At 47.1% G+C, this 12,287-nt stretch overlaps 1 protein-coding gene and 1 long non-coding RNA gene across 2 annotated transcripts in view; one reads left to right on the forward strand and one right to left on the reverse strand.

The window, feature by feature from the left end:
- The window catches only part of CFAP77 (cilia and flagella associated protein 77), a 268,445-nt gene that overhangs the window by 160,904 nt on the left and 95,254 nt on the right, over positions 1–12,287 (forward strand). The window contains exon 3 of the mRNA XM_068249907.1: positions 383–605. Coding sequence (XP_068106008.1) covers positions 383–605 — 223 coding nt within the window. The remainder of the gene's footprint in view (positions 1–382; positions 606–12,287) is intronic.
- LOC137528566 (uncharacterized) overlaps positions 1–12,287 on the reverse strand; it is a 62,889-nt gene that overhangs the window by 8,650 nt on the left and 41,952 nt on the right. The gene's annotated exons all lie outside the window — the stretch shown is intronic.

The following is a 12,287-nucleotide window of genomic DNA, read 5'->3' on the forward strand; positions in this document are numbered from 1 at the left end:
CATCCAATTCAATTATAATCATCGAATTGGATGGTCGATCGGCCGCCAAGCCGCCTGATGTATGGCTACCTTTAATGACTATAGTGGCCTGGTCTACATTCCAGTAGATAGAGGAGGGAGGGATTGTGGCATGTATGCCACGCCCCCTTCCCTGAAGCAATAGTGGGAGGTGGGACTACTGCAACAATGACACAGTAGACATCAGGGCCACCATATGATGCCAGCACTGAGGATTTAATGGCTATGTGGGCTGTTTCTGGCCAGCTGCTTTACTGTAAAGAATAATCTGAAATGAATATGTATTTTTTTTCCTACAGAGTGACCATACACTCTAAAGTTTGTTTTACATGAATGTAAAGTTTATTTCCTCTCTCCCAATCAGCAATAGGCCACTGGCAGTCAGTGGAAGCCAAAGCCCGACAGAGGAAACTAGAAAGCAACTTTGTCGCCCTCAACCGAGAGGCCGTTAAATCTGGTCTGGTGACGGCAGCCGAACATCAAACGTTCCGCAACACACACAAGATCTGGCGCCCTGTCAACGAGGGCCGAGTCAATCATCACACGCTCAGCCTTCCCCCTAATATGACATTTGGTATCTCCACCAGGTAAGCAGCATTAATTAAAACTGCACTTTTATTATACAAATGCTTTAAAGAGAGTCTAAAGTATTTTTTTCCTCTCCTTTTTTATTAAGCAGCATTAAGATCAAAGCTGATTAGCTGCATCCCCGCGGCAGAACGAGGTATTTATCCCCCTGAAATACTAGCTCTGCCTCTTTTCCAGTAAATCTCCGCCCCTCCCCGCCCCTCTCAGTGAAAGAAGACTGAGAGGGGCGGGGAGAGGCGGAGATCAGCAGAGATTGACTGGAGAAGAGGCAGAGCTACTGTGCACAGCTCTGCCTCTTCCAGGAAGCAAAATTCAGCGATTGCAGAATTTTGCCTGGGTATTTTAGAGGGATAAATACCTTGTTCTGCCGCGGGGATGCAACGAATCAGCTTGTATCTTAATGCTGAAGATGACTGATTAATAAAAAGAGGAAAAAAAATGACGACAACAAGATGTTTGTTGTAATTTACAGTAACCTGGCACTAATCCATTGACTCTCCTAGCAACAAAATGGGGGAAAAAGGTACCCAAGGTATCATAAAACTGCTTACAAAAAACGCTAAAAAGAAACAAGGTGTGAGTTGGCTTACCTCAATGAAGACAAATTCATAAAACATCAAGGAACTATAGTGTGCACTGGCAACGCGTTTTGTAGGTCTGTGCCTACTTCCTCAGGCCGAATACAGTGCCAAAGTAGTGTCAGACAAAAGCAAATAGCGCTCCCTTTGTCTCTGCATTTTTTCCCTCCAGGGTGCTCTTTGATCACCCTACAAACCTTCTCCTAGTAACAACTTTCTGTTGGCTGTGCTTTATATGCACCTAAAACAAAGTGAGCACACTGATACTAATCTTTCCAATTAAATCCTGAGAGAGAGAGCTGAAATGAATGGATTGGATAGATTTCAAAAGAAGAATTTCCATCTAAGTGGCCCCATTGCCTTTATTTCAAGCCAGCTTGTATACAATACTTTATCACTGTATTTACTAAGAATATTCTGAGTTTGTGAAGAAGAATGGTTGCCGAACATGTTCAAGGCACATAAATAAGGAAATTCTATGTACAAATGCCAAAATTGTTTGTAAAAACGTATTTTTGCAAATTTACAATCATAATTAGTAAGGTTAGTGTCAAAATATATTTGTAATTAAGTGCAAGTTTGCAATGTAAAGATTCGGAATTCATTTGGAATTCCACCCAAAATTTTGAATTTTGTTGGAATTCATCAATTCCGACTATCCCTAATAACCAACTTTGATTTTAACATTTGCTTAATACAGCAGAGAAGTCTATTTTAAACTTACTGACTGCCCTGTCATACAAGAGACTACAGCTAGCCACACATGGGTCAATTTCAGCCCAATACAAGTGAATCAATCGCATAAGTTGGAGGCAATACAAGTGAATCAATCGCATAAGTTGGAGGCAATACAAGTGAATCAATCGCATAAGTTGGAGGCAATAGATAACTGGGAGATTTGATCAAAGGGATTAAAGTGGTCATAAAAATCGATATGTGTATAGCCAGCCTTAGTTGCACTGACACCACTCAGCCACGTTTTTAAAGAGAACCTGTACTGAGTAAAATTATTTAGAATAAACACATGAGGTAACTTCAAATGAACATTGCATAGTTACCTTGCCATCAGTTCCTCTCAGAGGCTCACCATTTTCTTCTTACAGCGTTCCCTTCCAGTTCTGACAACATTTTGTCAGAATTGAAATATATCAGTTGCTGTCAGTTATATATCAGTTGCTGTCAGTTATATATCGGTTGCTGTCAGTTACAGCTGAGAGGAGAACTGATGTGTCCATGTTTCCCTATGGCTCAAGTGGGCGATGTTAAAGTTTAACAGTGTGCTGACCAGGAAGCGGTTATGGGGTAATAGCCATTTTCAAAATGGAGGACCGAAAATTCCCTTGATCACAGTGAACAAACAGGACGCAGGAGAGGAAAAATAGATTGAGGAGTAGACTACACAGGAGGTAAGTATGACTTGTGTATGTTAATTTTGACATTTAATGTTCAGTTCAGGTTTTCTTTAAGGCGCAACAGCAGGGGGGTAAGCAGCAGAGGTGGGGAGATGCAGAAAGCATTATCCTCTTCTTCCTTCCGTCCATCACATTAGTAACAGTGCCATCCTGTGATAACATTCTCTTATGTCATCACAAGGGGACACTGTTACTAATGATATGGAGGAACGAAGGAGAACGATATGCAGTGTGTGGAACGTGGGGGGTGTGGGAGGGAGGAGGTGGACCTCTCTGGTTATCTGTATTGTGGGAGGGGGAAGCAGGGGTGTAGCAATAGGGGTTACAGAGGTAGCCACCACATCAGGACCCTTGGGCCAGAGGGGCCCCGCAAGGCCCTCCCTCAACTGCAGTATTAGCTCTTTACTGGTCCTATGCTTTTAACCTCCTGAGCGTTACGCCGCTCAGGAGGTGTTGTTATTTTTTGCCCGATTCTAAATTAATTGTCCCTAATGGCTATAAATCCGCTAGCTAGCACTAGGCTAGCTAGAAGAACTCTCCGGCACCCTTTGATCGCCGCCGCTCCCCCGTTTATACATTACCCCCCTGGATCCAGCGATCAGCGCAGCCTCCCGAGACAGCTCCGGTCATCACTTTGGGGAGGATCGCAGATGACGTCATGCGCAAACCCGATTCTCCCCATAGAGAGATCGGAGCTGTGCCGGGAGGCTGTGCGGTCGCTGCATCCAGGGGGGGTAACGTATAAACCGGGTGATCGCGGGTGATCAACGGGGATCAGGCAGTGCCCGACACCCTTACTAGCTAGCCTAGTGCTATCTTAAGGATTTACAGCCATTAGGCACATTAATTTATTTATGGGGGACTCCTGGGGCCACAGAGCGGTATGCCCGACACAGTGTCAGGCATAGCGCTAAGGAGGTTAATAATCACTTCTATAGATGCTTTGAATGATAATAATCATTAACAAGCTGTTCCCCATCCCCTTGTTGCACCTCTGACAGTGTGGTTGTCCTTGGCAGGTTTTGGTGCGCCGTATCAATTGTTATGTATAAAGTGCTGGGGGGGGGGCATGTATAACTCGCACCAGGACCCCTACATCCTATGCTACGCCATGTGGGGGGGGGGGGTGTTAAGGGCTCACTAGCTACCTATACAAAGGGGTGGGGGCTCACTGGCTACCTATAGGGAGGGGGGAGTCACTAATTACCTATAGGGAGGAGCAGGAAATCTCTTGCTTCCACAGTTAGTGAAGGGGAGAGAATCTCTGGCAACCTATATGGGGGGCGGTGCTAGTCTAGGGGACCCAGCAGGAAACTTCATAGGGAAAAGGGGCTCCTCTGACTATCATGCCACAACAGGTTACTTGAGTCTGGGGGGGGGGGGGGGGGCAGTGTCTTCGGCACATAAGCAGGCGGGTGCGAGCGCCTACTCGTGAACATACCCAAGTTATGGGGAGCTTACTGCACCGGTGCTGTGTGTGCCTAGTGCTAAGTCCAGCCCTGCCTCTATCACATGGGCAGCTGACAACGAACATGGTGATTCCAGCGCTGGAGACTTGGGCATAGCCGGCGCCACCAGGGCCGTTTCTACAGCCGTGCGGCCCGTGCCGCCGCCCTGAGCGCTGCTGGGAGGGGGGCGCTGTGATGGAGAGGGGAGCCGCAGCCGCGGGGAGGGCAGCCCGAGCTCTCCCTCCCTTCCACTCCCCGGGCCGCCCTCCGTGCGATCTCCCCTCGGATTGCAGAGTAATGCAGCAGGGAAGCGCTATAGAAAACTACTCACCTCCCTGGTTCTGATCGCTGCTCTCTCGCCGCCAGTCTCATCTCTCCATAGACGCTGATACACACACACGCTGCTTCCGGCTAAACAGGAAGTAGCGTGTGTATGTATTAGCGTCTATGCAGAGAGAGGAGACTGGCGGCGAGAGAGCAGCGATCGGAACCAGGGAGGTGAGTAGTTTTCTATAGCGCTTCCCTGCTGCATTACTCTGCAGTCCGAGGGGTGATCGCACGGAGGGCGGCCCGGGGAGTGGAAGGGAGGGAGAGGTCGGGCTGCCCTCCCCACGGCTGCGGCTCCCCCCTCCATCATGGGGGGCACCTACCTAACCTATATTGGGGCAGCTACCTATCTAACCTATCCAGGGGGGCACCTACCTATCTAAACTATCCTGGGGGGCACCTACCTAATCTAACCTATACTGGGGGGCACCTACCTAATCTAACCTATACTGGGGGGCAGCTACCTAATCTAACCTATACTAGGGCAGCTACCTATCTAACCTATACTGGGGGGCACCTACCTATCTAACCTATCCTGGGGGGCAAATACCTATCTAACCTATCCTGGGGGGCACCTACCTAATCTAACCTATACTGGGGGCACCTACCTAATCTAACCTATACTGGGGGGCAGCTACCTAATCTAACCTATACTAGGGCAGCTACCTATCTAACCTATCCTAGGAGGCACCTACCTATCTAACCTATCCTGGGGGGCACCTACCTAATCTAGCCTATACTGGGGGGGGCACCTACCTAATCTAACCTATACTGGGGCAGCTACCTATCTAACCTATCCTGGGGGGGGTGGCACCTACCTATCTAACCTATCCTGGGGGGCACCTACCTATCTAGCCTATCCTGGGGGGCACCTACCTATCTAACCTATCCTGAGGGGCAGCTACCTATCTAACCTATACTGGGGGGCACCTACCTAATCTAACCTATACTGGGGGCACCTACCTAATCTAACCTATACTGGGGGGCACCTACCTAATCTAACTTATACTGGGGGGCACCTACCTAATCTAACCTATACTGGGGGGCAGCTACCTAATCTAACCTATACTGGGGGGCAGCTATCTGACCTATACTGGGGGCAGCTACCTATCTAACCTATACTGGGGGCACCTACCTATCTAACCTATACTGGGGGGCACCTACCTATCTAACTTATACTGGGGGGCACCTACCTATCTAACCTATACTGGGGGGCAGCTACCTATTTAAACTGGGGGGCAGTTACCTAATCTAACCTATACTGAGGGGGCAGCTACCTAATCTAACCTATACAGGGGGACACCTACCTATCTAACCTATACTGGGGGCAGCTGCCTATCTAACCTATAATGGGGGACACCTACCTATCTAACCTATACTGGGGGCAGCTACCTATCTAACCTGGGGGGCAGCTACCTAATCTAACCTATACTGAGGGGGCAGCTACCTAATCTAACCTATACAGGGGGGCACCTACCTATCTAACCTATAGTGGGAGCATTAACTTATCTAACTTGTATTGGGAGCACCTACCTACCTAGCTAGCCTATACAGGTGACAACTATACTGGCTACCTATATTGGAGGCACCTACCTAACTAACCTATACAGGGGGCATCTACCTATCTAACCTATGCTAGGGGCAACTATTCTGGCTACCTTTATTAGAGGCACCCACCTAGCTAACCTGTACTGGGGGCACCTACTACCTATCTAATTTATACCGGGGACACCTGCCTATCTAACCTATACTGGGGGCAACTATACTGGCTACCTATACTGGAGGCACCTACCTGGCTAACCTATACCGGAGGCAACTATACTGGCTCACCTATGCCTGGCTACCTATACTGGGAGCCTATAGCTGGCTACCTATACTGGGGGCCTATAGCTGGCTACCTATACTGGGGGGACCTATAGCTGGCTACCTATACTGGGGTACCTATTCTGGGGGAATCTATACTGAGTGCAACTATACCTGGCTAACCTATACTGCGGGCACCCATACCTTGCTTCGGGGGGGGGGGGGGGGCGCAATTTTTACACCCTCGCCCTGGGTGCATTTTAGCCTAGAAACTGCACTGGGCGCCACCATAGGCCGTAATAGGAATTGCGGCTATAGCAGCGCATTGGGAGTAACTTCAGCGCCGTCAGAAGACAGAGCTGAAGTCACTTTTAAAACACAATAATTGCTGGGAGCCAAATTATTTAATTTATTAAATTATTTAATTCCCCACCATCCATGGCGGCCTGGAGGGGGAATAGTATTTAACACGGCCGGGAACTTGTGCAGCAGCAGCAGGATCAGCCATATACCGGCTGTATCCTGCGCCCAAGTCTACCGGCGCCGATATCTCTCCTATGAGCTGACAATCGGGGAATCCAGTGCCTGTCAGCTTCTCCATGACATGCCACCCGTTTGTAAGCACTCAGCACAGGCAACATAGTGGTGTCCACCCTGTTCATGAGATGGTTGTGTGCTGAGCAGAAACCACACCTTTTGTCAGCCGCTAACAACCGGCGCCGTTCAGTTTCACAAAAATGCATGTGGATGGCGCTGAGTGCTCAACAGATCAGAGGCTTACTGGTGTGGCATAGCGCAGTACAGCCTATAGAGGGCAGCCTATATATTCCTCTCCATTTATATTTCTCTCCTGTTAGTTTTCCGTTCCATCCCTCTAAACTTTTGAAGTTATAAACGGAAACTTTTCTCTCCGCATGAATCCTGTTTCCATGTCTCTGTATGATCTGTGATACACGGCACTGCAAGAACAAGAGAACCGCATGCTTTGCTTTTCTCCCGCCACTCCTAATACCGTCTGATTCCGATGTGGCCTTTTAAAAGCTTCACAGGGCCCAACAGAATTCCCACTGGGGTCTCCTCTTCAAGAGTGCTTTGCAACCTGCAGATCCCCAAATCACACACTTACAGGGACACTTAAGCCTGCTTGCTGGAGACGGGCCGCCAGTCAGACTGGCTCCAAACACTTTGCATTAATGCGCCATTCAGCACTTTAGCGAAAACGCACACAGAGGTGGTCTGTTAGTGCCAAAAGGCCAGAGTGATTGTCCAGCATGACTACAGCAGGCAATTGTTCTTGTTATCAATTTACCATCGTTCAGCCAACTGATGTCCAGGTGTGAGCAGCGAGCGGCTGGGTAATAGGTCTTCATAACCACAGAAATTACCAAGGGGGAATAAAATCACTCAAATGACACAAAAACCTTCTTGTGCGTTTACTAAGTCAGGAGGTTTGAAAGGTTAGTTAAAGAGGCACCTCAACCAGTGGCGCAAATAAAGAGCTTGGGGCCCCAGTGTGAGTTTCAAACAGGGCCCCACGCACTCTATTGATATGGAGCCACAAAACCTATAACAATTACAGCTGGAGTGTCAGAGAGATGTATTTAGGGTAAGTAAATAGTTTGTTTTCGCTCGTTTCCACCTGTGTTGCATGACATGATTACCCCAGAGGCGCTTGCGCTTCCCCTAGAGATTTGCTGTGCAATAGCACCAAAATGCGTACAACCATGCACTGCAATTCAGTGGAAACTCGCACCGCATGCATGGAACCTCCAGACAGTGCAGTCTATGTACTTTCTGATGTACCTACCATGTTTCCCCTAAAGAGTAAGACCTACCCCGAAAGTAAGGCCTACCTTATATTTCAACCATGCTTGAAATATAAGACCTACTCCGAAATTAAGACCTAGCTGGGGGGACGCTTTGTGTATGGGGAGGTGTGTGGTCTCTTACCGCACCTCCCTTGTGGCTGCGTCCCCCTCAGTTCCAAGTAATTTCTCCAGTGGCGGCTGTCAGGAACCGGCCCGCGGCACGCCTGCATATACGGTTCCCGACTGCGGGTTTGACCAGATTAAGCGGGGAGCAGCCTTATTCGAGCTAAAACAAGGCTGGGACCCCTCAGAACACCTCTCACTGCCACCACTAGCGGTTCGCTAGACACTTTCAATCTGCTGTCGAGTCCTCAGCGCGCAATCCGCGTTTTCGTATTCGGGTCAGCTTTGCACTTAGGCCGAATACGGGAACGCCATGCACCCACACACACACACAGTTGCAATCTTACACTGTAGTGAAGCAAAAAAACCACTAACAGTCGTTCCGAATGATACTGTTAGCCACTCTGCTGTCGCTACTCGCACTGGCGTTTTTCATACGTTGGGTCAGCTGCGCGCTTTAGGCCAACGTATGACAAACGCCCCCACACACAATGCAATTACAATTTCATATGGTAGTGTTGCTCAAGCGTACAATTAGGCATGAAACTTATACACGGTTACACTTCAGTCTCTTCTAGGCTATGAGTGTTAGTTTAGCACAGCAGAAGTCAAGCTTATTAAATAACGATTTAATATTCCATAAAAACGAGGAACAATGCAGAACTTAATATATACAAAAGATGTACAAAAATAAAAAAGTTACAAAGATAAAAGTTACAAAAATAAGAGGTTACAAAGATACACACAAAAGCGATTTGCTTACCAAATACAGGGATCCAGATAGAAGAATCTTGGACTTTTGTGGACGGACACAATTCTGGTTAGACCAGGAGTCCACTAGCTTGGGCCAGGAGACCAGCTGCCGCTACCGTCAGAAGATAACTGATTTGAGGTAGCTGTCCCCTGGTTTTTATAATGAAATATTCGCCTCGAGGCTGTAAGCCTGTGTGGACAGGGGGGGAGCTAGATTTAATTACATCCTCAGTCATAATTGGATTTCCAGAGATCTAACATCCACATACATGAAAAGATTTCCCTAGTCCAAGTTACAGGTGACAACCCCATTGTTGACCGTATTCCCTAGCTGATCAAAGATAAGGATATAGTTTGCACCTCCACCAATAATTTAATTTCCTCACAATGAAATAGTGTTTCTTCACCAAAAGTTGACATGTGTGTTAGACTCTTCCTGACTAGGCTTGCTTTGTGTATTGAGACAATGGGCTGTCTCCTGAGTTCAAAAAGCCAGGCAGATAATCCCATTAGCAGGGAACCACTTTCAGAGGAACTGCATACAGAAACTCAAAGTACTTCATATGGTCAAGACAATACCCACTTCCTTGCCCCAAGCAATCAAAGTCAACAGCTCCCTTCTAGCAGACCTACATGGAACACAGGCAGAAAAATGACTAAATATGTCCCTGTATTACCTAACATCATCAGCACCCCAATAAATCGCCACAGAGGCAGCATAGTAATCAATCTGTGAGGGCACCCTTTGACCCTCATGCAGTACGCTAGGTCGGCTCTGCACTGGCGCTCCCCTCTTAATAATAATCAATGTGCGTCTGGGACGCATCAGCCAGGCGCACATGATAACAGGAAGGGAGCGCCAGCGCAGAGCCCGAACTAGCGTACTGCGTGAGGGTCAAAGGGCGCCCTCACAGATTGATTACTATGCCGCCACCGGAGGAATTACTGGTACTTGGAACGGAGGGGGACACAGCCACAAGGGAGGTGTGGTAAAAGCCTCCCCATACACATAGCGCTAGCCCCTCCTACCCCCGAAAATAAGCCCTAGCACACATTTCCTCCCCAAAAAGAATATAAGACAGTGTCTTATATTCGGGGAAAGACTGGTATGATCGCATTTCCAAAAGCGCGTCTAAAATCGCGCATATGGAAACAAGCCCTAAGGATTACCACTATGCAATGCACATATAGAGGTGTTCATTACCAGCATAGCACCAATGAAAAGCTAATAGTATGGATGAAGGAGGGTTCCTAGTTGGCCCCTCTGCTCCAGGGGCCTCGGTGCGGTCGCAACCTCTGCATACTCTATTGCTACGCCACTGACCTCAACAAAGCATAGTGGAATGTAGTAAATGAATCAGGATACCCAATTATATGTTCACTATCCTGGTTTCGTCATCAGAAACCGTATATCCCTATATTTTTGTGGTGTTTAGCCTAAGCTATTTAGTTAGCCTTCTGCCTCAGAGCATTCTGAGAGACCAGCTGTTGTTTCTGCTCACTTCAGAACACACAACCAACAAACATTCCACAGAGCTGAATCTGCCAGTAGTAAAGTAAATCAGGTAGAGGAAAGATTTTACAATGGGCAAACACTGACTAAATAATTTATAAATTATTATTGTGACATATAAGCAATTTTAATCATGAAAGAGGAACTGTAACCAAGGATTTAAGTTCATTCCAGTCAGTAGCTGATACCCCCTTTCCCATGCAAAATATTTACCTTTTCTCATAAAAGATCATCAGGGGTCTGTATGGCTGATATTTTGATGAAACCCCTCCTATATTGTGATGTCACGACCATGGTCCTGACAGTTTGCTGTCTGTGAAATAACAGCTTTTTCTAACTGCCAAACAAGCAGTATCTTGCTCTGTGCATAGAACTCTCAGTTAAGAACATTTTGTACGGATCACCTGGCAGAGATAAAGATATTACCCACCAGTGATAAATGTCAGAATGTAAATCAGAGAGAGGAAAGATTTTACAATGGGCAAACACTGACTAAATATAAAAACGCATTTTGTAAAAAATAAGCAATTTTATTAATTATGTTATTTTCACTGCAGTTAGGCTTGGTTCACACATAAAAGGTGTCCAGTCCTGCCTATCCTGCCAGTTTTTGACAGTTGGCACTGGCATCAGTTTTGCATGAGCTTTCTATGTCTTGGTTCACACATAAAAGGTGAACATTTCCAGTCCAGTCCTGTCCATTTTGTGTCAGTTTTGTATGGGTGTGTTCACACATAAAAGGTGTACAGTTTCAATCCTGTCATATAAAACTAAAAGAAAACCAAATACCTCTTCGGTACTCCTCGGGCAGTCTTCGGATCTACTTGCGCCTTTGAGTTCCAAAGACGAGTGCATCTGTATTGCGCACACAAGGACATCAAACAGGGTACAGAAAGCATTTTAAAGAGAATCTGTATTGTTAAAATCGCTCAAAAGTAAACATACCAGTGCGTTAGGGGACATCTCCTATTACCCTCTGTCACAATTTCGCCGCTCCTCGCCGCATTAAAAGTGGTTAAAAACAGTTTTAAAAAGTTTGTTTGTACACAAACAAAATGGCCACCAAAACAGGAAGTAGGTTGATGTACAGTATGTCCACACATAGAAAAATACATCCATACACAAGCAGGCTGTATACAGCATTCCTTTTGAATCTCAAGAGATCATTTGTGTGTTTCTTTCCCCCTGCAGTTCTCATGCACTGAAGTTTCAGGCTGCTCTTTTCTTCCTGCAAACAGCTTTGCCCTTGTTTGTAATTCCTCAGTATGTGAAAGCCCAGCCAGCTCAGAGGATGATTTATCCAGCTTGTAAAAGATGAGAGAGAAGAGAGAAGCTGCTCTAATCTAAATAACACACAGACCGTGTGCAGAGAGGGGCCTGGAAGAGTGAGTTCATAGCAGAACCACAACACTGAAGAACTTGGCAGCCTTCCAGACACAGGCCGACAAGTCTGACAGGGGAAAGATACATTGATTTATTACAGAGACAGTGATAGTATAAAGTGCTGCAGTAAGCCAGAACACATTAGAACAGCTTTTGGAACTTGTAGGATGATAAAAAACAGGATGCAATTTTTGTTACGGAGTCTCTTTAAAGGAGTCATCAAGCAATATTAACTATTCTCCGATCTACTTACCTGGGGCTTCCTCCAGCCCCTTGCAGCTGACATGTCCCACGCTGACAGCTCCGCTCCCAGCCGCCGGCCCGGGGTCCCCGCAGGGTGCAGAGGGCCACCTCGAGGTCGTCTTCTACTGCTCCTGCGTGAGCACCGCTGTTAATCAAGTCCATGTTGTCCGGACTGTACTGCGCAGGCGCTGAAGTCCTGTGCCTGTGCAGTACAGTCCAGACAATGTGGACTTGATTGACAGCAGCGCTCGTGCAGGCACAGTAGAGGACAGCCTGGCGAGACACCGTGT

This window comes from Hyperolius riggenbachi, chromosome 8 (assembly GCF_040937935.1).
Source record: "Hyperolius riggenbachi isolate aHypRig1 chromosome 8, aHypRig1.pri, whole genome shotgun sequence".
Lineage (NCBI taxonomy): Eukaryota > Metazoa > Chordata > Amphibia > Anura > Hyperoliidae > Hyperolius > Hyperolius riggenbachi.